This window comes from Anomaloglossus baeobatrachus, chromosome 9, assembly GCF_048569485.1.
Source record: "Anomaloglossus baeobatrachus isolate aAnoBae1 chromosome 9, aAnoBae1.hap1, whole genome shotgun sequence".
Taxonomy (NCBI): domain Eukaryota; kingdom Metazoa; phylum Chordata; class Amphibia; order Anura; family Aromobatidae; genus Anomaloglossus; species Anomaloglossus baeobatrachus.
This window is the reverse complement of record NC_134361.1, coordinates 16,263,163-16,290,837: the sequence shown is the minus strand read 5'-3', so window position 1 is coordinate 16,290,837 and position 27,675 is coordinate 16,263,163. Positions and strand designations below refer to the sequence as shown.

Sequence of the window (27,675 nt, the reverse complement as noted above, 5' to 3'; positions counted from 1 at the left end):
GAATAGTGAGTGCAGCTCCGGAGTATAATACAGGAGGTAACTCAGGATCAGTAATGTATGTACACAGTGACTGCACCAGCAGAATAGTGAGTACAGCTCTGGAGTATAATACAGGAGGTAACTCAGGATCAGTAATGTAATATATGTACACAGTGACTGCACCAGCAGAATAGTGAGTGCAGCTCTGAAGTATAATACAGGAGGAAAGTCAGGATCAGTAATGTATGTACACAGTGACTGCACCAGCAGAATAGTGAGTGCAGCACTGGAGGATAATACAGGAGGTAACTCAGGATCAGTAATGTAATGTATGTACACAGTGACTGCACCAGCAGTATAGTGAGTGCAGCTCTGGAGTATAATACAGGAGGTAACTCAGGATCAGTAATGTAATGTATGTACACAGTGACTGCACCAGCAGAATAGTGAGTGCAGCTCTGGAGTATAATACAGGAGGTAACTCAGGATCAGTAATGTAATGTATGTACACAGTGACTGCAGCAGCAGAATAGTGAGTGCAGCACTGGAGGATAATACAGGAGGTAACTCAGGATCAGTAATGTAATGTATGTACACAGTGACTGCACCAGCAGAATAGTGAGTGCAGCTCTGGAGTATAATACAGGAGGTAACTCAGGATCAGTAATGTAATGTATGTACACAGTGACTGCACCAGCAGAATAGTGAGTGCAGCTCTGGAGTATAATACAGGAGGTAACTCAGGATCAGTAATGTAATGTATGTACACAGTGACTGCAGCAGCAGAATAGTGAGTGCAGCACTGGAGGATAATACAGGAGGTAACTCGGGATCAGTAATGTATGTACACAGTGACTGCACCAGCAGAATAGTGAGTGCAGCTCTGGAGGATAATACAGGAGGTAACTCAGGATCAGTAATGTAATGTATGTACACAGTGACTGCACCAGCAGAATAGTGAGTGTAGCTCTGGAGTATAATACAGGAGGTAACTCAGGATCAGTAATGTAATGTATGTACACAGTGACTGCACCAGCAGAATAGTGAGTGCAGCTCTGGAGTGTAATACAGGATCAGTAATGTATGAAGTGTAACATATGTTATTCTGTTATCGGTTGTGACCCCCCATTAGTGTTACACCCCTTTATCACCTGCTGACTCCAGGATGTAACTCATTCACCACCACCCTCCTCCTCCATGCGATCAGGTCTCGCTCGGTCGCCATCTGGCTTCTCGGGGCGTTGTCGTGCATTTGGCGGACTCCTTCGATCTGTCCGCTGCGCCGGAGGCCGACATTCGGTGGTGATGACAGGTCCAGACTCTGACTCCTCACAACTGGAATATGAGAAGGTGACGTCAGTAAAATAATACATATTCCTGTAACAATGGCGAGAAGTGACCAGTCAGTTAATGCAGTGGAGTGCGCGGGCTTCAGTGTAGATGGAGGATGAGAATGTGGAGTGTGCACTCAGTCTGGACTTGGGTCGTTAATATCAGATTGGTGGGGGTCGGGAGCACTCACATCCGCTGCTGGAGTCGGCTCTGACAATCGGCGGATGCTCCTCGGGCGGCTCGTCCTCCGTCCGCCTCCGGTCTTGGTTTCTCTGCAGCTCGCGGATGAGACCGTCCAGGATGCTTTCCTCGTGGCCGGCCGTCTGCTGCCCGATCACCTGCTCCACCACGTCTCCATTACCTGATCAGGGGAAGGAATAGCAAAGGATGGTCATGGGACGCTTCTTCAGGAGCCACTGGGGGGGAGGGGGGGGGGGGGGGCAGACACTTCTCTGTGATTGACACTTCGAGGCTGGCAGGATTGTGGCGGTGCTAGTCTGACCGGCGTGTGCTCGGATGCTGCGGTACGAGACGGCCTGGTGTACCTGTCCAGCATCCGCAGCGCCCGGATTGTGACAACCTGCCATGTTCAGCGCGGCTTTCATAATCTCCTCTGTAACAGGTGTGCCTGGGCGAAGAAGCCATGATAAGAGCTCAGCAGCTGATGGCCCCGGAGGTGAAGGGGGGCATTAAATCCCCTCCGTGCACAGATACTGGGTGGTGTGCGGCCCAGCGGGGGCAGGACATCATGTCTATTGGGGGCCAACACTGCAAAAAGCTGAGAATCAGTGACCGAGATGGAGGAGCCTTAAGAAGCTGAGCAGCGAGTGGAGACAAGGAGAGGAGGGTGGTCCTGCTCCTCTGCCCGGACGCAGCCCTGTAGAGATGTATGGCCGGCGTCCGGAACCAACTGCGCATGTTCTGCTGACATTGTATCCCTGGCTGGTTTCTCGGCAAGTAAATAGCTCAACAGTAGCGACTGCGGGCAGCATCTGCTGGGCACGACACTCCTATGTCCTCCCCATACATGCACACCCAGACCGTGACGTACATGTACAGCAGGGTGCATGAAAGGGTTAAGAGAGGAGCGGTGGCCAAAAGAAAAAATAATCAAAAATGTTATTTCCAATTAACCTGCCCTAGCCCCATTTTATAGGAGAATACCCCTCTAATAACCCTGCACATGGACAGACGGGCGTCCGGGAGGGCGATCACTCGGAACGTATGCATCAGGTGGAGACGAGTCCCTATGATCGGCATCGTGCTGTCACAGCGGATACACGCGGCGTCTGTACCGCACACAACATTAAGGCCCTGTGCGCACACTGAGTTTTTTTGTTGCAGATTTGGTGCAGTTTTTGCCCAGATGTTCTCCCAGCAAAGTCAATGACAATTCTGAAGTGCTGTGCGCACGTTGCTTCTTTTTTCCTTGCAGTTTCGGGTGCAGCAGGTCAATTGTTGGTGCGTTGTTTTCCTGCGGTTTTTAGCCCATCCAGCCATTGATTTAACAAAACACGCAACAAAACACGCAACAAAACACGCATGCTTTTTGGTGTCACCAGGTGCATATTTTGGTGCAGAAACTTTCTGCACCCGATCTGTACCCTGATAAGTATGTGAACCCCGGTACATGCGCCTCCCCAGGGACGAGCACAAGGGCCGTTACCGTTAGACACGTATCCGAGCTGTGGGATCAGCTGTTCGTCTTTGCAGTTCTCCCTTCCGGGTACGAGGCGCTGGTAGCGGGTAGGATGCGGGTTTCCATCTACGTCCACCAGGAAGGGCGGGGGCATGAGGTGCGGCGCCTGCTGGGTCTGTTCATCCAAGACGTAGTTGTTGGCGTCTCGGATCAGCGGGCGGAAGTCGGTGTGGAAGAACATCTGCTCCGGGATCTGCGGGGACAACGGGGGATCAGGGGACGCAGGGGCACGGCTGAACGGCGGCTCTCTCGGACGTCCCCCGATAGATGCAGCGTCACTCACCTTCTCATACGTTTTACTACACCCGAAACCGAACAACAACAGGTGACCGTGGGAGTCGGTGCAGGCGAAGTGCTGCCCGTCAGGAGAGAACTTGCAGTCAAACACGGCGCCGTGCCCCTGACCCTCGATCTGAAATACAGAGGAGCATTACAAGAGCCCGCAGTGCCGAGCGAGGACTGGCCAGTCACTGACAGCAAGCAGTGATCCGGAAAATGGGGAGCGATACAAGCACAGCGCATGGGATCGTTATAGAACGTTTCATTTATTGCCCTAAATTGCGACCAGTACAATTTACTTATTTTTACATGCTATAATGTAGTGCCCGTTGCCTAGGTTACCGGCCACTTCTGCAGTGTATCAGCGGTGGCTGGACTCCTAGGTGAGGAGCGCAGCACTTACAAGCTCCTGTAAGCTGGCCGGATGGCTAGATCCCTCTGATCTTCTGCCCCCAGCACTGGAGTGCGTACATTGTGGGCCAGAAATGCGGCCTCTGGCCCAAACTAGCACTGATGAGGAGCAAATGAGCACTGCACTCCCGAAAACAAAGGATGAGGATAACCCTGTAGTTCCCCGTCACTCGCAGCCGCTCGCGCTTCTCACCATGTTAAAATAATTCCGGATTTTGATTCCTTTCTCCAGATCCCAAACAAAAATATTCCCATCATGACCGGCGGAGAGGAGGATTCTGGAGTCGAAGGGGTGAGCCTCCAAAACGAAGACCTCGTCATCGTGACCCTGCAGAGACAAGGACACAATAAGGAAAAATGTAGAAGACCTCTGCTTGCTGTCAGCCAATAAAAAAAAATTAAATTGTTTACACGAAAGAGCAGATAATTGCTCCACACAGCTGAGCGGGCGTTACAATGTACCAGCGTACATAAGAGCCCAGGAGGCCCGGGCAGAGGACTGTCTGTGGGAAGAGACGCTGATCAGCTGTGCACAAGCAGAAGAGCGCCCACTCACTGACAGCAAGCAGAGATATTGGAAGTAGTGCAGAACTGATACACAGAAAATTACAGAACTTCTCGTCATTACTGAGGGTCTGTTCCAGCCCATTGCGAGGACTTGTAAGCCCCTTGTGATATTCGGGATGTCTAACTTCAGGGACCCTCCACAATTCGCGGCTCTAGGGCCCCCTAAATGAAGTGACCCTGCAGCCTGTACTCACAGACAGGACGTGGAGCAGCTGTCCGCTGTGCGAGTTCCACACTTTTAGCAGTAAGTTGTTGACGGCGGTGATGACCGTGGTATCGGAGCGGTCCCAGGCCACCATGGTCACTTTCAGCTTGGTCCCTTTATCCTCCGCACTGGGCGCGATGCTCCTGTGGATACAATGATTGATGATGAGCTGCGGTCCCTGCAATGTGTGTGGTGACCGCTGGTGAGCAGCGGCGCCTCTTACCCGGCCATCCTGGTGTTCATGTCCAGCACAATCATCCGCCACTCCTGTTGCTGATACTGCCAGATCCGAGCGGTGCCATCTCTGCTGCCGCTGACGAAGCTCAAGCTACAAGCGAAACAGATAGAAACAAAGAGGGACGTCACCTCCTCGTTATACAGCGGCTCACTACAGAGCAGTTATATATACAGGACATCGGGGGGGAAAAGGGCACTGCACAGGAGGAAAAAAAGAGGGCGCTGCATAGGAGGGAAAAAAAGAGGGCGCTGCATAGGAGGGAAAAAAGAGGGCGCTGCATAGGAGGGAAAAAAGAGGGCGCTGCATAGGAGGGAAAAAAGAGGGCGCTGCATAGGAGGGAAAAAAGAGGGCGCTGCATAGGAGGGAAAAAAGAGGGCGCTGCATAGGAGGGAAAAAAGAGGGCGCTGCATAGGAGGGAAAAAAGAGGGCGCTGCATAGGAGGGAAAAAAGAGGGCGCTGCATAGGAGGGAAAAAAGAGGGCGCTGCATAGGAGGGAAAAAAGAGGGCGCTGCATAGGAGGAAAAAAAGAGGGCGCTGCATAGGAGGGAAAAAAGAGGGCGCTGCATAGGAGGGAAAAAAGAGGGCGCTGCATAGGAGGAAAAAAGAGGGCGCTGAATAGGAGGAAAAAAAGAGGGCGCTGCATAGGAGGGAAAAAAGAGGGCGCTGCATAGGAGGGAAAAAAGAGGGCGCTGCATAGGAGGAAAAAAAGAGGGCGCTGCATAGGAGGGAAAAAAGAGGGCGCTGCATAGGAGGAAAAAAGAGGGCGCTGCATAAGAGGAAAAAGGAAGCTACACGGTGGGGGGGGAGGGGAGGTTGCTGCAGAGGGTAAAGAAGGGAATTTTGTTACTTACCGTAAATTCCTTTTCTTCTAGCTCTTATTGGGAGACCCAGACGATTGGGGTATAGCTACTGCCCTCTGGAGGCCACACAAAGCACTACACTAAAAGTGCAAGGCCCCTCCCTCTCTGGCTATACCCCCCCGTGGTATCACGGGTTCTCCAGTTTTAGTGCCAAAGCAAGAAGGAGGAAGCCAACAACTGGTTTAAACAAATTAACTCCGAGTAACATCGGAGAACTGAAAAACCGTTCAACATGAACAACATGTGTACCCGCAAACAGCAAAAACAATCCCGAAGGACAACAGGGCGGGTGCTGGGTCTCCCAATAAGAGCTAGAAGAAAAGGAATTTACGGTAAGTAACAAAATTCCCTTCTTCTTCAGCGCTCTATTGGGAGACCCAGACGATTGGGACGTCCAAAAGCTGTCCCTGGGTGGGTAAAGAAATACCTCATGTTAGAGCTGCAAAACAGCCCCCCCCTACGGGGATGTCACTGCCGCCTGCAGGACTCTTCTACCTAAGCTGGCATCCGCCGAAGCATAGGTATGCACCTGATAATGCTTGGTGAACGTGTGCAGACTCGACCAGGTAGCCGCCTGACACACCTGTTGAGCCGAAGCCTGGTGCCGTAATGCCCAGGACGCACCTACAGCTCTGGTTGAGTGGGCTTTTAGCCCTGAAGGAACCGGAAGCCCAGCAGAACGGTAGGCCTCTATAATTGGTTCTTTGATCCATCGAGCCAAGGTGGCTTTAGAAGCCTGCAACCCCTTGCGCGGACCGGCGACAAGGACAAAAAGTGCATCGGAACGGCGCATGGGCGCCGTGCGGGAAATGTAGATCCTGAGTGCTCTCACCAGATCTAGCAAACGCAAGTCCCTTTCATACCGGTGAACCGGATGAGGATAAAAGGAAGGCAATGATATATCCTGATTAAGATGAAACGAGGATACGACCTTAGGGAGAAACTCCGGAATGGGGCGCAGCACAACCTTGTCCTGGTGGAACACCAAGAAGGGAGCCTTGGATGACAGAGCAGCCAGCTCAGACACTCGCCGAAGCGATGTGATCGCAACAAGAAACGCCACTTTCTGTGACAGGCGAGAAAAAGAAACTTCTTTGAGAGGCTCGAAGGGCGGCTTCTGGAGAGCCACTAGTACCCTGTTCAGATCCCATGGATCCAACGGCCGCTTGTACGGGGGCACAATATGACAGACCCCCTGCAGGAACGTGCGCACCTTAGGAAGACGTGCTAGACGCTTCTGAAAAAACACGGATAGTGCCGAGACTTGCCCTTTAAGGGAGCCGAGCGACAAGCCCTTTTCCAACCCTGATTGCAGGAAAGATAGAAAAGTGGGCAATGCAAATGGCCAGGGAGACACTCCCTGAGCAGAGCACCAGGTTAAGAAAATCTTCCACGTTCTGTGGTAGATCTTAGCAGAAGTTGACTTCCTAGCTTGTCTCATTGTGGCTACCACTCCCTGGGATAATCCTGTTGACGATAGGATCCAGGACTCAATGGCCACACAGTCAGGTTCAGGGCCGCAGAATTCTGATGGAAAAACGGCCCTTGAGACAGCAGGTCTGGACGGTCTGGAAGCGACCACGGTCGGCCGACCGTGAGATGCCACAGATCCGGATACCACGATCTCCTCGGCCAGTCTGGGGCGACGAGTATGATGCGGCTGCAATCGGATCTGATCTTGCGTAGTACTCTGGGCAAGAGTGCCAGAGGCGGGAATACATATGGGAGGCGGAAGTGCGACCAATCTTGCACCAAGGCGTCTGCCGCCAGCGCTCTTTGATCTCGCGACCGCGCCATGAATGCCGGGACCTTGTTGTTGTGCCGAGACGCCATTAGGTCGACGTCCGGCACTCCCCATCGGCGACAGATTTCCTGAAACACGTCCGGGTGAAGGGACCATTCCCCCGCGTCCATGCCCTGGCGACTGAGGAAGTCTGCTTCCCAGTTTTTGTCGTGACTACTGCCCAGGATGGGGGCAGGAAGGATCTTCCCTGAGACAATGAGGTGGGAAGGAGCCACCATTGCAGAGAGTCCTTGGCCGTCTGGGAAAGAGAGACTTTCCTGTCTAGGGAAGTCGTCTTCCCGTCCCATTGGCGGAGAATGTCCCATTGAAGTGGACGCAGATGAAACTGCGCAAAGGGAACTGCTTCCATGGCTGCCACCATCTTCCCTAGGAAGTGCATGAGGCGCCGTAAGGGGTGCGACTGGCCCTGAAGGAGCGATTGCACCCCTGTCTGTAGGGACCGCTGCTTGTTTAGCGGAAGCTTCACTCTCGCTGCTCGAGTATGAAACTCCATGCCAAGATACGTTAGTGACTGTGTCGGTGACAGATTTGACTTTGGAAAGTTGATGATCCATCCAAAAGTCTGGAGAGTCTCCAGCGTAGCCTGTAGACTGAGTTGGCATGCCTCTTGAGAGGGTGCCTTGACAAGTAGATCGTCTAGGTAAGGGATCACCGAGTGTCCCTGAGAGTGCAAGACTGCTACCACCGCCGCCATGACCTTGGTGAAGACCCGGGGGGCTGTCGCCAGACCAAATGGCAGAGCTACGAACTGAAAATGGTCGTCTCCTATCACAAAACGTAGAAAACGTTGATGTTCTGTAGCAATTGGCACGTGGAGATAAGCATCCTTGATGTCTATTGAGGCAAGGAAGTCTCCTTGAGACATTGAGGCAATGACAGAACGGAGGGTTTCCATCCGGAACCTCCTGGCGTGCACATGTTTGTTGAGCAGTTTTAGGTCCAGAACAGGACGGAATGAGCCGTCCTTTTTTGGCACCACAAAGAGATTGGAGTAAAACCCTCTCCCTTGTTCCTGAAACGGTACAGGAACCACTACTCCCTCCGCTCTTAGGGAGTCCACCGCCTGCCGCAGGACATCTACACGGTCTGGGTGTGGGGAGGTTCTGAAGAACCGAGCTGGAGGACGAGAACTGAACTCGATTCTGTACCCGCGCGACAAAATGTCCGTCACCCACCGGTCTTTGACCTGTGACATCCAAGTGTCGTAAAAGCGGGAGAGCCTGCCCCCGACCGGAGATGCGGAGGGAGGGGACTGGAAGTCATGAGGTAGCCGCTTTGGAAGCGGTTCCTCCATTTGCTTTCTTGGGGCGTGAATGAGCCCTCCAGGAATCTGAGTTTCTTTGCGTCCTCTGAGTCCCTTTGGACGAGGAGAATTGTGTTTTGCCCGAACCTCGAAAGGACTGAAACTTCTGCTGCCACTTTCTCTGCTGAGGTTTGCTTGATCTGGGCTGGGGTAAAGAGGAGTCTTTACCCTTGGACTGTTTAATGATGTCAGCCAGTGGCTCGCCAAACAGTCTTTCTCTAGACAAAGGCAAGCTGGTTAAACATTTTTTGGAACCAGCATCTGCTTTCCAGTCCTTTAACCACAATGCCCTGCGCAAAACTACCGAATTGGCAGACGCCATTGAGGTGCGGCTGGTAGATTCTAGGACCCCATTGATAGCGTAAGACGCAAACGCGGACATCTGCGAGGTAAGGGACGCCACTTGCGGCACCGCTGGATGTAAGATAGCATCCACTTTCGCTAAACCAGCTGAAATAGCTTGTAGCGCCCATACGGCTGCGAATGCTGGAGCAAACGACGCGCCGATAGCTTCATAGACAGATTTTAACCAAAGGTCCATCTGTCTGTCATTGGCATCTTTAAGTGAAGCGCCATCTTCCACTGCAACTATGGATCTAGCTGCAAGTTTGGAAATCGGGGGATCCACCTTTGGACACTGGGTCCAGCGCTTGACCACCTCAGGGGGGAAAGGATAACGTGTATCCTTAGAACGTTTAGAGAAACGCTTTTCTGGATGAGCATCGTGTTTCTGGATTGATTCTCTGAAGTCAGAGTGATCCAACAGAGCACTTAATTTACGCTTGGGATAGAGGAAACGAAATTTCTCCTGCTCTGCAGCTGCCTCCTCTGCTGAAGGGGTTGGGGGAGAAATATCTAACAGCCTATTGATGGCTGAGATAAGATCGTTTACCATGGCGTCCCCATCCGGGGTATCCAGATTGAGAGGGGTTCCAGGATTAGACTCCTGATCACTCTCTTCAGACACATCACAGGGAGACTGATTGCGCTGAGACCCTGAGCAGTGTGATGACGTTGAGGGTCTTTCCCAGCGAGCCCGCTTGGGGTGGCTGGGGCAATCATCTGAGTCATCATACTCATCCTGAGAGGCCGGGGACCCCCTTGCAGTCTGGATTAAATCCAACTGCGGAGGGTTAGAGGACATAGACCTCGCCGTGTCCATAGACTGAGCCCCAGGCATGGATTGCAAAGTTTCCAGGATTTTTGCCATAGTCACCGACATATTAACCGCAAAAACTGCAAAGTCTGACCCTGACACCGGGGCAGGACTTACAGGCGTCTCAGCCTGGGTCACTATCTCTCCTGACTCCGGCTGGCGAAGCAGCACCGGATCTGAGCATTGCACACAATGGGGGTCTTTGGAACCTGCTGGTAGAGCAGTCCCACAAGCAGCACACACAGTGCACACAGCCCTAGCCTTGGCAGCTTTGCGTCTTGTGGATGACATGCTGCTGCTTCCTCAGAGCGATCTGGGGTATTCAGCCAGGAAGCGACCTCACAGTGCAAGAAATCAATAAATCTCTATGTCCAGTGACACAAGACACTAACATACACTGAGGCACTAGAGGGGCCAGCTGAAAAGCCGCTTACCGCCCGCTAAAGAGCGGGTGTGTGGTCTTCCAAAGCCCCTCAGTCTAGGTCTCCCAGAGCCTTGCGTCCTTCTTCCAGCCAGCCATGCATGTAATGGCTGCCGGCGTCCTGAGGGAAGAAGGGGGGCGGGCCCTGGGCGTTCCTGACCAAGAGCGGGAAGCCTGCTCCCTCTGTGCCTAGTGTGAGGGCTGGAGCATGTAAATCAGGCTCCAGCCCTCCTCGCTGCCGTGAAACAGCGTCTCTCCCCTACCCTGATTGACAGGGTGGGGGCGGGAACGATCGGAGCTGCCGGCGTCCTAGGCCCAAAAGCCGGGGACTAGAGTTATAAACGCCGCCGCCGTAAAAGCGCGGTCGGCGTATCCCCGGCGCACCACAAGTCACAGCAGCGCCGCCCGGTCCAGTGAGGGTCGGCGCTGCGTTCCCAGAACACAAAGTCCCCCAGATGACTGTAGGAACACCAGCTCAGTGTACGGTCCCCGGCGCACTACAACACCCAGCCAGCCCGGAGTGTGTCTGTGCCTGCCGGGGACACAGAGTACCTGTATGATGCAGGGCCCGGTCCCTGATGGTACTCCTGCTCCGTATCCATCAGGTTCTGATGGGTCTGTGGATGGAGCCCGGCGACAGAGCTTTGAGGCCGGCAGGATCCCACTTCCACAGAACCCCCAAGGGGATGTGGAAGGAAAAACAGCATGTCAGGCTCCAGCCCTGTACCAGCAATAGGTACCTCAACCTTACAACACCATCCAGGGGTGAGAAGGGAGCATGCTGGGAACACTATATGTGTCCTCTTTTCTTCCATCCGAACTAGTCAGCAGCTACTGCTGACTAAAATCTGTGGAGCTATGCATGGAATGTCTGACCTCCTTCGCACACAAAGCTAAAAACTGGAGTACCCGTGATACCACGGGGGGGGTATAGCCAGAGAGGGAGGGGCCTTGCACTTTTAGTGTAGTGCTTTGTGTGGCCTCCAGAGGGCAGTAGCTATACCCCAATCGTCTGGGTCTCCCAATAGAGCGCTGAAGAAAAGGTTGCTGCACCGGGGGGGGAAAAAGAAGGGAATTTTGTTTACTTACCGTAAATTCCTTTTCTTCTAGCTCCAATTGGGAGACCCAGACAATTGGGTGTATAGCTACTGCCTCCGGAGGCCACACAAAGTATTACACTAAAAGTGTAAAGCCCCTCCCCTTCTGCCTATACACCCCCCGTACTGCTACGGGCTCATCAGTTTTGGTGCAAAAGCCCGAAGGAGGAAAAAATTATAAACTGGTTTAAAGTAAATTCAATCCGAAGGAATATCGGAGAACTGAAACCATTTAACATGAACAACATGTGTACACAAAAAACAGGGGCGGGTGCTGGGTCTCCCAATTGGAGCTAGAAGAAAAGGAATTTACGGTAAGTAAACAAAATTCCCTTCTTCTTTGTCGCTCCTTATTGGGAGACCCAGACAATTGGGACGTCCAAAAGCAGTCCCTGGGTGGGTAAATAATACCTCATAATAGAGCCGTAACGGCTCCGTCCTACAGGTGGGCAACTGCCGCCTGAAGGACTCGCCTACCTAGGATGGCATCTGCCGAAGCATAGGTATGCACCTGATAGTGCTTCGTGAAAGTGTGCAGGCTCGACCAGGTAGCTGCCTGACACACCTGCTGAGCCGTAGCCTGGTGTCGCAAGGCCCAGGACGCTCCCACGGCCCTGGTAGAATGGGCCTTCAGCCCTGAGGGAACCGGAAGCCCCGAGGAACGGTAAGCTTCGAGAATTGGTTCCTTGATCCACCGAGCCAGGGTTGACTTGGAAGCTTGTGTCCCTTTACGCTGACCAGCGACAAGGACAAAGAGTGCATCCGAGCGGCGCAGGGGCGCCGTTCGAGAAATGTAGATCTTGGCGGACGTAGGTTTCCTGGCCTGTCTCATAGTGGCAATGACCTCTTGAGATAATCCTGAAGACGCTAGGATCCAGGACTCAATGGCCATACAGTCAGGTTGAGGGCCGCAGAATTCAGATGGAAAAACGGCCCTTGAGACAGCAAATCTGGTCGGTCTGGCAGTGCCCACGGTTGGCCGACCGTGAGATGCCACAGATCCGGGTACCACGACCTCCTCGGCCAGTCTGGAGCGACGAGGATGACGCGGCGGCAGTCGGCCCTGATCTTGCGTAACACTCTGGGCAACAGTGCCAGAGGAGGAAACACATAAGGAAGCTGAAACTGCGACCAATCCTGAACTAAGGCGTCTGCCGCCAGAGCTCTGTGATCTTGAGATCGAGCCATGAATGTTGGGACCTTGTTTGAGAGATTGCACCCCTTCTGTAGTGAATGCTGCTTGTTCAGCGGAAGCTTCACTATCGCTGGAAGAGTATGAAACTCCATGCCAAGATATGTCAGCGATTGGACCGGTGTCAGATTTGACTTTGGAAAATTGATGATCCACCCGAAACTCTGGAGAGTCTCCAGGGTAGCGTCGAGGCTGTGTTGGCATGCCTCTTGAGAGGGTGCCTTGACCAGCAGATCGTCTAAGTAAGGTATCACTGAGTGACCCTGAGAGTGGAGGACCGCAACTACTGTAGCCATGACCTTGGTGAAAACCCTTGGGGCTGTCGCCAGGCCGAACGGCAGTGCCGCGAACTGAAGGTGTTCGTCTCCTATGGCGAAGCGCAAGAAGCGCTGATGCTCTGGAGCAATTGGTACGTGGAGATAAGCATCCTTGATATCGATCGATGCTAGGAAATCTCCTTGGGACATTGAGGCGATGACGGAGTGGAGAGATTCCATCCGGAACCGCCTGGTCCTTACATGTTTGTTGAGCAGTTTTAGGTCCAAAACAGGACGGAAGGACCCGTCCTTCTTTGGAACCACAAACAGGTTGGAGTAGAAACCGTGGCCCTGTTGCTGAAGAGGAACCGGGACCACCACTCCTTCTGCCTTCAGAATGCCCACCGCCTGCAGAAGAGCCTCGGCTCGCTCGGGAGGCGGAGATGTTCTGAAGAATCGAGTCGGGGGACGAGAGGTGAACTCTATCCTGTAACCGTGAGACAAAATGTCTCTCACCCAACGGTCTTTTACTTGTGGCAGCCAGGTGTCGCAAAAGCGGGAGAGCCTGCCACCGACCGAGGATGCGGTGTGAAGAGGCCGAGAGTCATGAGGAAGCCGCCTTAGTAGCGGCACCTCCGGCGGTCTTTTTAGGGCGTGATTTAGACCGCCATGCGTCGGAGTTCCTCTGATCCTTCTGCGGCCTTTTGGACGAGGAGAATTGGGACCTGCCCTCACCCCGAAAGGACCGAAACCTCGACTGTCCCCTCCTCTGTTGGGGTGTTTTTGGTTTGGCCTGGGGTAAGGATGTTTCCTTTCCCTTGGATTGTTTGATGATTTCATCCAATCTCTCACCAAACAAACGGTCGCCAGAAAATGGCAATCCAGTTAAGCACTTTTTGGAAGCCGAATCTGCCTTCCATTCCCGCAGCCACAAGGCCCTGCGTATTGCCACCGAATTGTCGGCTGCAACCGCCGTACGGCTCGCAGAGTCCAGGACAGCATTAATAGCGTAGGACGCAAATGCCGACGTTTGAGAGGTTATAGACGCCACCTGCGGCGCAGACGTACGTGTGAGTGCGTCAATTTGCGCCTGACCAGCTGAGATAGCTTGGAGTGCCCATACGGCTGCGAATGCTGGAGCAAAAGACGCGCCGATAGCTTCATAGATGGATTTCAACCAGAGCTCCATCTGTCTGTCAGTGGCATCCTTGAGTGAAGCTCCATCTTCCACTGCAACTATGGATCTAGCCGCCAGTCTGGAGATTGGAGGATCCACCTTGGGACACTGAGTCCAGCCCTTGACCACGTCAGGGGGGAAAGGGTAACGCCTCCTTCGCACAAAGCATAAAAACTGATGAGCCCGTAGCAGTACGGGGGGTGTATAGGCTGAAGGGGAGGGGCTTTACACTTTTAGTGTAATACTTTGTGTGGCCTCCGGAGGCATAAGCTATACACCCAATTGTCTGGGTCTCCCAATAAGGAGCGACAAAGAAAAGAGGGTGCTGCACCAGGGGGGGGAAAAAAAAGAAGAAGGACGCTGCCTAGGGAAAAATGGTGCTGCACAGGAGGAAAAAGAGGATTATCATGGGGCTTTTCTTCAGGAGCCCCAGCTCCACCACATCCCGATTGTTGGGGGGCAGACACTTCTGTTTGATTGACACTTCGAGGCCAACAGCATCGTGGCGCTGCTAGTCAGACCGGCAAGTGCGCAGCGCCCGGATTGTGACAACCTGCCATGTTCAGCGCGGCTGTCATAATCTCCCCTATAACAAGTGTGCCTGGGCAGAAGAAGCCATGATAAGAGATCAGCAGCTGATGGCCCCGGAGATGATGGGGGGCACTAAAACCCTCAGTGCACAGACACCGGGTGGTGTGCGGCCCGGCATAGGGGAAAAGGGTGCTGCACCAGGGGGGAAAAAGGGGGCGTTGTACCGGAGGAAAAAAAGGGGGCGCTGCACCGGAGGAAAAAAAGGGGGCACTATAGAAGGGGAAAAGAGGGCGCTATAGAAGGGGAAAAAGGAGCTGCACTGGGAGGAAAAGGGCGCTGTGCAAGTTGGATGTGGTTGGGATAGTTTCCATCTCACACAATGAAACTATAAATCGCAAGCAGAGATAGGGGAATCAGCGAGGAACTAAAACAAAGTCTGTAATATGTCAAAGAACATAAAAGTCAATGACTGCGCTGCCGCCCATCCTGGGCCAACCACTTATTCTCTGTACCCCAGAGTCACTATATACAGACAGGACTTGTGATTGCAGCTCTGGAGTTAATGAGGCATCTGTATAGGAGAAGGGCAAACACTTTATATTTTGGGATCTACATCCCTCAGCTCAGCTGTCGCAGACACTTACCGGTCTCCATTATTACAGAACTGAACAGCGACCACCTTATCCTGAAATGTGAAGCAGAGAAGAGTCATGACGAGGACCCCGGGGTCAGGAAAACTCCACAGTGGACAATTATAAAAATAAAGTCAGAAATAAACCAAGAAATGAGATCATAGTTAATGGAAAAAAAGTGGAAAATGCTTCTTCTCCCCCATGCTTTACACTGCAGCACTGACTCTTCAACAGGAAGTACATGAAGGGCAGACGATAATCTACAAGCACTGACACCTGGAGGACGAGGCACGTGAGCACGCCGCTCTTACCAGATGCGCCTCCAGCTCCGCGATCTTCTCCGGCTCATCACAGCCCAAATAATAGACTCTGATAACGTGGTCCGAGCTCCCAGTGACAATGAACATCCCACCTAGAGAGGGGGAAGAGACAGTGAGCGAGCGACCTAGAGAGGGGGAAGAGACAGTGAGCGAGCGACCTAGAGAGGGGGAAGAGACAGTGAGCGAGCGACCTAGAGAGGGGGAAGAGACAGTGAGCGAGCGACCTAGAGAGGGGGAAGAGACAGTGAGCGAGCGACCTAGAGAGGGGGAAGAGACAGTGAGCGAGCGACCTAGAGAGGGGGAAGAGACAGTGAGCGAGCGACCTAGAGAGGGGGAAGAGACAGTGAGCGAGCGACCTAGAGAGGGGGAAGAGACAGTGAGCGAGCGACCAAGACAGCGGGAGACTGTGAGAGCCCCCCACACAGCGGAGGACGACGAGAGCCCCCCCCCCCCCCCACACAGCAAAGGACGACGAGAGCCCCCCCACACAGCGGAGGACGACGAGAGCCCCCCACACAGCGGAGGACGACGAGAGCCCTCCACACACAGCAAAGGACGAGAGCCCCCCACACAGCGGAGGACGACGAGAGCCCCCCACACAGCGGAGGACGACGAGAGCCCCCCACACAGCGGAGGACGACGAGAGCCCCCCACACAGCGGAGGACGACGAGAGCCCCCCACACAGCGGAGGACGACGAGAGCCCCCCACACAGCGGAGGACGACGAGAGCCCCCCACACAGCGGAGGACGACGAGAGCCCCCCACACAGCGGAGGACGACGAGAGCCCCCCACACAGCGGAGGACGACGAGAGCCCCCCACACAGCGGAGGACGACGAGAGCCCCCCACACACAGCAAAGGACAACGAGAGCCTCCGCTGTGTGGGGGGCTCTCGTCGTCCTCCGCTGTGTGGGGGACACAGCGGAGGACGACGAGAGCCCCCCACACAGCGGAGGACGACGAGAGCCCTCCACACACAGCAAAGGACAACGAGAGCCACCCACACAGCGGAGGATGACGAGAGCCCCCTACACAGCGGAGGACGACGAGAGCCCCCCACACACAGCAAAGGACAACAAGAGCTCCCCCACACAGCGGAGGACGCCGAGAGCCCCCTCACACACAGCGGAGGAGAGCCCCCCACACACAGCGGAGGACAACGAGAACCCCCCACACACAGCGGAGGACGACGAGAACCCCCCCCCACACAGCGGAGGACGACGAGAACCCCCCCCACACACAGCGGAGGAGAGCCCCCCACACACAGCAAAGGACAACAAGAGCCCCCCCACACAGCGGAGGACGCCAAGCGCCCCCCACACAGCGGAGGACAACGAGAGACCCCCACACAGCGGAGGACGACGAGAGCCCCCCACACACAGCAAAGGACAACGAGAGCCCCCCCACACAGCGGAGGACGACGAGAGACCCCCACACAGCGGAGGACGACGAGAGCCCCCCCACACACAGCGGAGGACGAGGAGAGCCCCCCACACACAGCGGAGGACGAGGAGAGCCCCCCACACACAGCGGAGGACGAGGAGAGCCCCCCCACACACAGCGGAGGACGAGGAGAGCCCCCCCCACACACAGCAGAGGACAATGAGAGACCCTCCCACACAGCAGAGGACGATGGGAGCCCCCCACACACAGCGGAGGAGAGCCCCCCACACACAGCGGAGGACGACGAGAACCCCCCACACACAGCGGAGGACGACGAGAACCCCCCCACACACAGCGGAGGAGAGCCCCCCACACACAGCAGAGGACGACGGGAGCCCCCCCACACACAGCGGAGGACGAGGAGAGCCCCCCCACACACAGCGGAGGACGAGGAGAGCCCCCCCACACACAGCGGAGGACGAGGAGAGCCCCCCACACACAGCGGAGGACGAGGAGAGCCCCCCACACACAGCGGAGGACGACGAGAACCCCCCCACACACAGCGGAGGAGAGCCCCCCACACACAGCAGAGGACGAGGGGAGCCCCCCCACACACAGCGGAGGACGAGGAGAGCCCCCCACACACAGCGGAGGACGAGGAGAGCCCCCCCACACACACAGCGGAGGACGAGGAGAGCCCCCCCCACACACAGCGGAGGACGAGGAGAGCCCCCCCACACACAGCGGAGGACGAGGAGAGCCCCCCCACACACAGCGGAGGACGAGGAGAGCCCCCCCACACACAGCGGAGGACGAGGAGAGCCCCCCCACACACAGCGGAGGACGAGGAGAGCCCCCCCACACACAGCGGAGGACGAGGAGAGCCCCCCCACACACAGCGGAGGACGAGGAGAGCCCCCCCACACACAGCGGAGGACGAGGAGAGCCCCCCCACACACAGCGGAGGACGAGGAGAGCCCCCCCACACACAGCGGAGGACGAGGAGAGCCCCCCCACACACAGCGGAGGACGAGGAGAGCCCCCCACACACAGCGGAGGACGAGGAGAGCCCCCCACACACAGCGGAGGACATCAAGGGAGTGCCCTCCTGTACACACAGCACTGGACTACGAGCTAGCAGCACACACAGGAGAAGAAGACGAGTATGTGTAGCACACGGCCACTGAGCAGAGTCATGTGTGAGGACGAGTACCTGAGCTGAAGGAGGAGCAGGAGATCTGGACGCCCGGTCTGGAGCGCTCTGCAAACTTCAGGGGCCGATCACTGCAGAGACAGAGGCACATTACATCCCATCACGTGTACGGACACAAGGCTATAGACGCAGGCGCACGGGAGGCTCCAGTCCTCACTCATGTCAATATCCTCGCCTGCCATCGGGGAACGGGGATATTTTCCCTCTATCCAAAGATTAAAAAATCCTTCCTAACACCTTCTCAGCTGAGGATCAGCGGCTCAGCCGTGGCAGGAGGCGGCCGGGGAGCGGCTCAGCCGTGGCAGGAGGCGGCCGGGGAGCGGCTCAGCCGTGGCAGGAGGCGGCCGGGGAGCGGCTCAGCCGTGGCAGGAGGCGGCCGGGGAGCGGCTCAGCCGTGGCAGGAGGCGGCCGGGGAGCGGCTCAGCCGTGGCAGGAGGCGGCCGGGGAGCGGCTCAGCCGTGGCAGGAGGCGGCCGGGGAGCGGCTCAGCCGTGGCAGGAGGCGGCCGGGGAGCGGCTCAGCCGTGGCAGGAGGCGGCCGGGGAGCGGCTCAGCCGTGGCAGGAGGCAGCCGGGGAGCGGCTCAGCCGTGGCAGGAGGCGGCCGGGGAGCGCTGCGCTCCTGAAGAATAATCACGCGACAGTCCCTGTAAAATCCCCCCAACGTCTCACACAATGAAGCATTAGTCACAGAAGACGGGACACCGGCCCTTTACTCTGTGCATTGCACTATGTGTCTGCAGAGCATCGCGCACACACGGTGTACATAAGCCGCCATCTTACCTGAACGACATGGTGTCCACGTTCCACTGCCAGAAGCAGATGGCCCCGTCAGCACCGGTGGACGTGAGGTATCGGGTTTTACCTTTAGTTGCCGGACAAAACTGGAAAAAAAAAAAAAGCTGAATTAGATAATATCTGGTGACAATGAGAAGGGGAGTCTCGGGGCGACCGGAGGCGCGATCAGAGTCGGGGCGGCCGGAGATTCAATCAGAGTCGGGGCGGCCGGAGATTCAATCAGAGTCGGGGCGGCCGGAGATTCAATCAGAGTCGGGGCGGCCGGAGATTCAATCAGAGTCGGGGCGGCCGGAGATTCAATCAGAGTCGGGGCGGCCGGAGGCGCAATCAGTCGGGGCGGCCGGAGGCGCAATCAGTCGGGGCGGCCGGAGGCGCAATCAGTCGGGGCATGCCAGGGCTGAGAGGTCGGTTCTGCTATCCCGAGAGATCGGACACTGAGTGACGACCTCTGTAACAGCAGTAATGGAGGCCGCGACACCAGCCGTCCCACAACCGTCAGCATTGCCTCCTCTGCAGACAGTCACCCCCGTGTTCACTGCCTCCTCTGCAGACAGTCACCCCCGTGTTCACTGCCTCTTCTGCAGACAGTCACCCCCGTGTTCACTGCCTCCTCTGCAGACAGTCCCCCCCCCCGTGTTCACTGCCTCTTCTGCAGACAGTCACCCCCGTGTTCACTGCCTCCTCTGCAGACAGTCCCCCCCCCGTGTTCACTGCCTCCTCTGCAGACAGTCACCCCCGTGTTCACTGCCTCCTCTGCAGACAGTCACCCCCGTGTTCACTGCCTCTTCTGCAGACAGTCACCCCCGTGTTCACTGCCTCCTCTGCAGACAGTCACCCCCGTGTTCACTGCCTCCTCTGCAGACAGTCACCCCCGTGTTCACTGCCTCCTCTGCAGACAGTCCCCCCCCCGTGTTCACTGCCTCCTCTGCAGACAGTCCCCCCCCGTGTTCACTGCCTCCTCTGCAGACAGTCCCCCCCCGTGTTCACTGCCTCCTCTGCAGACAGTCCCCCCCCGTGTTCACTGCCTCCTCTGCAGAGAGTCACCCCTGTGTTCACTGCCTCCTCTGCAGACAGTCACCCCCGTGTTCTCTGCATGCAGCCGGCACCGCTCTATGAGGCGACCGTTGCCCATATGTTACCTGTATGGATGTGATGAACGCGGTGTGACCCTGCAGCACAGCCACCGGGGCGCAGGTGCGGAGACACCAGACACGCACCACCTTGTCACAGCTGCCGGCCGCGATCAGGGTGTTCTCGTAGTTGACGGCCATGTCAGATATCTCTGCGGAGTGTCCGCGCAGCGTGGACAGGAGTCTCCCGTCATCAGTGGCCCAAATCTTCACTAAACAGTCATCGGAGCCCTGAGAAAAACAGAGGAACAGTCCAGAGACCGTGGCGCAGACAAGTCCCATCGAGTCCAAGATCAGCGGTAAACTCACGGTAAAGATCCGCCTCCCGCTGCGATCGAACGCCACGCAGTACACGGACGACAGGTGGCCCAGGATCCTCTTGTGCATTTTCATGTGCTGGTAAGAGGAGCAGGGGAAGATGTACTGGAAGCGAGTGCAGCCGGTCAGAGCCCGCGAGGAGGCGACTTTTACTGAAAAGAAAAGAGGAAATGACTGAAAAACTCCAGAAGCCCCTCAGCCAATCGGATCTGTGGCCTTCTTGTGCGTAATGTGAGGCCGCCGTCAGTGAAGAAGAACCTCCGACAGATCCACTACTACAACGAGCGCCGAAAAACAGCGTCTACATGACAATCGTCAAAAGGGAGGAGCTTAGGTGAAAGGGTGTGGCTTACGATGTGAGTCCATAGTGAACAAAGCAGCATATCAGTCCTTAATGCTGGTCACAGGTGAGTGTTTGTTACTACGGAGTATCCTCCAACCACAGACAGCAAGCAGAGGTCCTAATCAGTGGAGGAAAGGAGAAAACTGTGCCGAGCCGCGCGGCCCACCCGGGACTCACCGACACTGAGCCGTGCGGCCCACCCGGGACTCACCGACACTGTGCCGTACAGCCCACCCGGGACTCACCGACACTGTGCCGTACAGCCCACCCGGGACTCACCGACACTGTGCCGTACAACCCACCCGGGACTCACCGACACTGTGCCGTACAGCCCACCCGGGACTCACCGACACTGTGCCGTACAGCCCACCCGGGACTTACCGACACTGTGCCGTACAGCCCACCCGGGACTTACCGACACTGTGCCGTACAGCCCACCCGGGACTTACCGACACTGTGCCGTACAGCCCACCCGGGACTTACCGACACTGTGCCGTACAGCCCACCCGGGACTTACCGACACTGTGCCGTACAGCCCACCCGGGACTTACCAACACTGAGCCGCGCCCCACCCAGGACTTACCAACACTGAGTGGCCGGCCGCAGATGACGGGGAGTTCTGGCGGCCGCCCCCGATGCAGGGCCGCGTATCCTGATGGTTTCCATGAGGAATTCCTAAATTCTGCAGGAATGTAACAATAATCAGTCTTGGTTCTCACCAACGTCACTGAACCCCAGACCTCCGTCATATCCCCCTCCCCCCACCATCCCAATGTCAACCGCAATCACTGCCCTACCCCCAGTCATCGAATTCCTGACTTTTGTCACCGTCCTCTCCCTCCCGACCTCTGTCACCTGATCCCCGACCTCCATCATTGCCAGCAAGCCACAGCCTCAGGCACCGGATCCCCGATCTTTGCTCTTTCATCCTGGCCTCTGTCACCGAATCTACAACCCCCCATCTCTGCCCAATCTCCAAGACCTCCTTCACCTCCCTCTTTCCCAGTCCCCGCCGGCCTCTGGCACCGAATCCTCTACCTCCACCCCCGGCCTCCATCACTGCTTTACCTTTTGCCCTTCGTAGGAGCGATTGTTTCCCCACGCCCAGGAGGCTGCACACCCCGGGGACGCTCTGGGGAATCTCCTGGTCGAGGATCGGGCCGATGCGCTCGCAGATCTGCAGCAGGTAGCTCGGAGGAATATGAGAGTTGGAGGCCACCTGGAAGGAAAGAAACAGTGGAAATGTGCCGAGCACCGGAGCTTTACAGCAGTGACGTAAAGAGAGACCCCGGGTGTCAGCAGAGATCAGCGAGAAGTATCACTATTACTATAATGGAAGGCCACTACCAGGCATAATGTATGCGAAGAGACCGGGTCATGTGACTGCTCATTATCATAGGGGAGGGGCTGTGACCCCAACCTGACCCAAGAGGGCACCCTGCCCTGTAGACACCCACCTGACAGGTGAGATGCAGCCCGGCACAGAGGGAGTCCAATATCCACATACGGAGTTAGATACAGCGCGCCGCAGCGTATCTCAGCACTGCAGGGACACTATACACAGAAGCTGCTGAACATTACAGGGTGGAGACTGCAGCTAGCAACGGAAGTCAGGCGTAACCCATCAGCGGTGCGACCCCAGTACATCCGCTCAGCAGCACCATGGTCATCACTGCATGATATATAGGGCAGCACGGTGACTCAGTGGTTAGCACTATACTATGTATAGGGTAGTAGTGGCTACTGGCTAGACCTGTACTATATATAGGGCAGCACGGCAGCTCAGTGGTTAGCACTATACTATATATAGGGTAGTAGTGGCTAGACCTGTACTATATATAGGGCAGCGCGGCGGCTCAGTGGTTAGCACTATACTATATATAGGGCAGCATTGTGACTCAGTGGTTAGCACTGTAGTATATATGGGGCAGCAGTGGCTAGATCTGTACTATATATAGAGCAGCACGATGGCGCAGTGGTTAGCACTATACTATATATAGGGCAGCATTGTGACTCAGTGGCTAGCACTGTACTATATATAGGGCAGCAGTGGCTAGATCTGTACTATATATAGGGCAGAACGGTGGCTCAATGGTCAGGAATGTACTATATATAGTGGTGTCTAAAAGTCTTTGCCCCCTTCCTGATTTTTTATTCTTTTCCATGTTTCTTACACTGAAATGTTTCAGATCAACAAACAAACGTAAATATTAGACAAAGCTAACACAAGTAACACAAACTGCAGATTAAAAAGGAAATCCAAACCTACAGGGCCTTAAGCCATAAATGAACTGTGGTCTATCACATCTTTGGGAAGCCAAGTTCCTAGCCACATCTGTTGTCAATGAAGAAATTACTTAAATAGGACCTGCCTGACAAAGTGAAACAGACCAAAAGATCCTCAAAAGTTAAACATCATGCCGCGATCCAAAGAAATTCAGGAACAAATGAGAAACAAAGTAATTGAAATCTATCGTTCTGGAAAAAGGTTATAAAGCCATTTCTAAACCTTTGGGAATCCAGCAAACGACAAATGGTGAAAACATGGAGCAGTGGTGGACAGGGCTGTGGAGTCGGTAAGCCAAACCTTCGACTCCGACTCCGACTCCTCAAATTCTCTTGCACCGACTCCGACTCCGGCTCCGACTCCGACTCCTACATATATTGCTTATAGTTAGGTGAAAAATTTATTGTAGTACATGAATATGTGTATGTGAACATCAGACATTTAATAATTTTTATGATACAATAATCAAGATATTTGGATAGAACATAAAATATATTTATTGGAATACAACTTTAGAACACAAACTGTAATAAATTGTAAATATGTAATACACTATGTAATATACAGTAGATTACATATATATCTTGTGTGTGTATATACACTATACTATAGATACTATATACTATAGATATATATATATATAATATATATATATATATATATATATATATAATTACATATTTACAATGTATTAGTTTTTTGTGTTCTAAAGTTGTATTCCAATAAATATATTTATGTTCTATCCAATTATCTTGATTATTGTATCATAAAAACAATTAAATGTCTGATGTTCACATTGTACTACAATAAATTTTTCACTTAAATATAAGCATTATACTAAATATTATTTAGTAAAATATTCAGCACATTCTGCATTGCACTCCTGTCCCCAATTTATTATATATTTTAGGAGTCGGAGTCGGTGCATTTTATACCGACTCCGACTCCGACTCCACCAAAATGAGCTCCGACTCCGACTCCGACTCCACGACTCCGACTCCACAGCCCTGGTGGTGGACCTTCCCAGGACTGGCCGGGCGACTATCACCTCAAGAGTGCAGCAATGACTCAAAGAGGTCACAAAAGACCCCACAACAACATCCAAAGAACTGCAGACCTCACTTGCCTCAGGTAAGGTCAGTGTGCATGACTCCACCATAAGAAAGAGACTGGGAAAAAAATTGCTGACATGGCAGAGATCATAGACGAAAACCACTGCTGAGCAAAAACAACATAAAGGCTTGTCTCAGTTTTGCCAGAAAACATCTTGACGATCCCCAAGACTTATGGGAGAATACTCTGTGGACTGACTAGACAAAAGCTGAACTTTTTGGAAGGTTTGTGTCCCACTACATCAGGTGTAGAAGTAACACATTTCAGCAAAGGAACATCATACCCACAGTAAAATGTGGTGGTGGTCGTGTGATGGTCTGGGGCTCTTTTGCTGCTTCAGGACCTGGAAGACTGGTGGTGGTAAATGGAAAGATGAATTCTGCTGTCTACCAAAAATCCTGAAGGAGAATGTCCGGCCATCTGTTCCTGACCTCAAGCTGAAGCGCACTTGGGTAGTGATGGGCAAACCCGAACTATAAAGTTTGGGGTCCGTACCGGACACCTAGTATCTGTGCATGGACATTGAACATGGACTTCTCAGGGATGTCCGTACTATTGTTTGGGTTCAGCCACCGAGATAAAAATAATGAAAATTAAGCAAAATAAAGATTAATATAGGTGAATTCTACTTCCTGAGTCTCCCGCGTGGCTGTCACACTGCTTCCAGGTCCGCTCATTGACCCTCATGCATATTCACTTCTTCCACCGCCCACCCTCTGTGATTGGTTGCAGTCAGACTGCCAGCATCTGTGATTGGCTGTGGAGTGTAAAAATAAATGGGGAAAAAAAAAAAATGGTGCAGGATATTCTGTATAATTACCCAGCACAGCTAAAACAGGCACGGCCACAGGCTGCAGACCCCAGCCGTGTGCGTTATCTTGGCTGTGTATCAAAATACGAAAGACACCAGGTGGCTTTTTTTTAATTATTGGAATAATTTTAATAATCGGCGTGCGGTCTGCCCCAATTTTGATACCCAGCCAAGATAAAGCAGACAGCTGCGGGCTGGTATTCTCAGACATGGGAGGCCCATTGTTATTGCTCCCCCTCCCCAGCCTAAAAATAGCAGCCACAATGGAACTGTCACATCCGGCACTTTAACCGGCCCATCCAGATTGCACTGGTGTGGTGGCAATTGGGGTAATATAAGGGGTTAATGACTGCTGTGAATTGTCAAAAAAAAAATAAATTAGCTGTCATCAAGCCTGTCTGAGATTAGTAATGGGGATGAGTCTATGAGACCCCTCCCCTCATTACTAACCCTGTAAGTAAAAAGAAATAAACACAAACATAAAAAATCCTTTATTTTAAAAAAATAAATAAAAAAAACAAAAAACCCTTCTCTCAAAGTTATTAATTTCAAAACACTCCTGCAGTTCCGACATAATCCACACAAGGTCCCATGATGATCCCCGGCTCTGCTACATCTGCGGTCACATTAGAAACATGACTGAACACTGCCAGATGACGGACACACTGACTGAGCCGCAGCGGTGATGTCACGGAGTTCACCTGAGGTCACAGCTGGAGGTTCCCACGATTCTCCAGCTGTGACATCAGGCGAACTGAATGAACTCACCTGAGGTGAACTCCATGTCGGATTAGCGACTTAGGCCATGTGCACACGTTGAGTATCTGGTTGCAGAAAATCTGTATGTCCCAGCAGAAGAACGCAATAAAACCGCATGTGATGTACTTTTTTTTTGTGTGACCGCGCAGCGCTACCTCAAATGTAGCAGAGCCAGGATTGTCGTCTGACATCACGGTGCGGATTATGTTGGACTCGCAGGGTGTTTTGGGGGTTAATAAATTGGAGAAAGGGCAGTAAAAAAATAAAATAAAGTAAAAAAAGTGTTTTTTTACTTAGAGGGTTAGTAATGAGGGGTCTCAGACAAAGCGGAGCCGGGTGCTAAGCTCGGGGGGGTGAAGGGCTGGATTTCCTTTACAATTAATAATGATATTTATTTATAATCTTGTTTTCTCTGTCTCTAATATTTGTTGATCTGAAACATTTAATTGCGAGAAACCTGCAAAATAATAAGAAATGAGGAAGGCGCGAACCCCGCTGTGTGTATAATATATATATAGCATCACTGAGGGCTCCGGGGCCGCACTGCATGCGCTGAACAACACTAGGGAGGCGGGCCTCTGTTTTGCCGGTATCCCCGCGCTCGGGGCCGGTGTATCGTCACTGCCGCCGGTAATTTCCCGGGTTGCGCTCGTCACAGCTCGGTCCGGCGTCTCCTGAGGCGCGGACCAATCACAGGTCTCGTCTTACACCGCCCACTTGTAAGCGGCTCTACTATTGGCCCAGGCGGCGGTGACGTCATGTGATGCGCTGCCCTCACATGACCCCCGGTTTCCACAATGGACACTATGCCGGAGTGACCCCGATAACCCGCGACACCCGGAATCTCCCGGCGCTCACCAGGTCCGGGTACGTCCTGCGGTGCCGGCTCCCCTCCCAGTCCAGGCGCTCCGGGATCAGCTGCGGAGAGAAAGAGGGAGACGGTGAGAGCAGCGGGGACCCCGACACCGGCAGCCGCCCCCACACCCGCAGACCCCGGCGGCACCGGGCCGTTACCTGGTGCTCCTCTAGCTCCTCCGCCAGCGCCTGCAACACAAAACATGGCCGTTACCGGAAGTGGTGACCCGGAACCGGGCGTCCTGTACGGGGCAGTACCGGGCGGGTGACGGGGTGACCGGGGGAGCGGGAGCAGGAGGGCGCGGGCGCTTCTCCGGGAGGAATACGTGACCCGGATCAGGGTTTTTCCCCCCCCCCCCTTTAAATCCGGGTGTAACGAGAGGTGACCCGGATCGGGTGTCGCCGGTGTGGTGTATGGAGCGGGTGACACGGGAGGCGCCCGGGAGACTCTGAGCGGTGACCCGGGGCGGGCGCTCACTGGGCGGGGCGTCAGAGGCGGGTGAGCGGCGAGGTGACCCGATCCGGGCGCAGTGCGGGTGATCGAGGGTGACCCGTCCGGGTGATGTGTGCGGGGGGTCGGGGGAGGTGACCCGGGCGGGCGGGGATCGGTGGTTACCCGGGCGGGCGCTGATCGCGGAGGTGACCCGGTTCGGGCGTTCTCCGGTCTCACCTGAGCGGATCTCCGGCACGGTCCCGACTGCAGAAAGCGGGCGATCAGGAAGTAGAGCTCTGCGGGGAGACACCGGGGGTTACTCACACCGGAGACCGGAACCCCGCCCCCTCCCGGCCGCGCCCGGTACTCACCGGCCTCCATGGCGCCTGCTTCTCCGGGCTGCTCGGGGATTACGGTGCCGGGGCGCCCATAGAGGCCTCGGGGACTCAGCGCATCTCTCCCCGGGTGCACGGAGCCCCCTCCGGCCTGACACTGCGCTCACAACACGGAGCGGCGTCCTCCGCGGCCAGGGGGCGCTGTGGTCCTCCAGAGCGACGCTCTACACCCGCACAGCTCCATGGTCGCGGCCGGATGTGCGCTCCTCCACGGACAGGTGGCGCTGCGGTCCTCCAGAGCGACGCTCTACACCCACACAGCTCTATGGTCGCGGCCGGATGTGCGCTCCTCCAGAGCGGCGCTCTACCTATCCCCGCACAGCTTCATGGTCACAGCCGGATGTGCGCTTCTCCGCGGACAGGGGGCGCTGTGTTCCTCC

The 27,675-nt window shown here is 54.7% G+C and overlaps 1 protein-coding gene across 6 annotated transcripts in view; it reads right to left on the bottom strand.

Moving 5' to 3' along the window:
* The window catches only part of BRWD3 (bromodomain and WD repeat domain containing 3), a 41,113-nt gene extending 13,702 nt beyond the window's left edge, over positions 1-27,411 (bottom strand). For 4 of the 6 annotated variants that reach the window (XM_075323087.1, XM_075323088.1, XM_075323090.1 and 1 more), the window contains exons 1-19: positions 27,272-27,410; positions 27,138-27,196; positions 26,627-26,656; positions 26,471-26,530; positions 21,711-21,861; positions 21,226-21,324; positions 20,291-20,451; positions 19,991-20,212; positions 18,837-18,937; positions 18,058-18,128; positions 15,452-15,552; positions 15,153-15,193; positions 4,696-4,800; positions 4,462-4,615; positions 3,894-4,028; positions 3,294-3,422; positions 2,978-3,203; positions 1,502-1,672; positions 1,131-1,314 (exon numbers count right to left, since the gene is read on the bottom strand). In XM_075323087.1, the coding sequence (XP_075179202.1) occupies positions 1,131-1,314; positions 1,502-1,672; positions 2,978-3,203; positions 3,294-3,422; positions 3,894-4,028; positions 4,462-4,615; positions 4,696-4,800; positions 15,153-15,193; positions 15,452-15,552; positions 18,058-18,128; positions 18,837-18,937; positions 19,991-20,212; positions 20,291-20,451; positions 21,226-21,324; positions 21,711-21,861; positions 26,471-26,530; positions 26,627-26,656; positions 27,138-27,196; positions 27,272-27,281 (2,210 nt within the window). In that variant the 5' untranslated portion in view covers positions 27,282-27,410. Of the gene's footprint in view, positions 1-1,130; positions 1,315-1,501; positions 1,673-2,977; positions 3,204-3,293; positions 3,423-3,893; positions 4,029-4,461; positions 4,616-4,695; positions 4,801-15,152; positions 15,194-15,451; positions 15,553-18,057; positions 18,129-18,836; positions 18,938-19,990; positions 20,213-20,290; positions 20,452-21,225; positions 21,325-21,710; positions 21,862-26,470; positions 26,531-26,626; positions 26,657-27,137 lie in introns of all 6 variants that reach the window. The other 2 variants (XM_075323089.1, XM_075323092.1) reach the window with 2 other exon arrangements.
* Between the last annotated feature and the right edge of the window lie 264 nt (positions 27,412-27,675).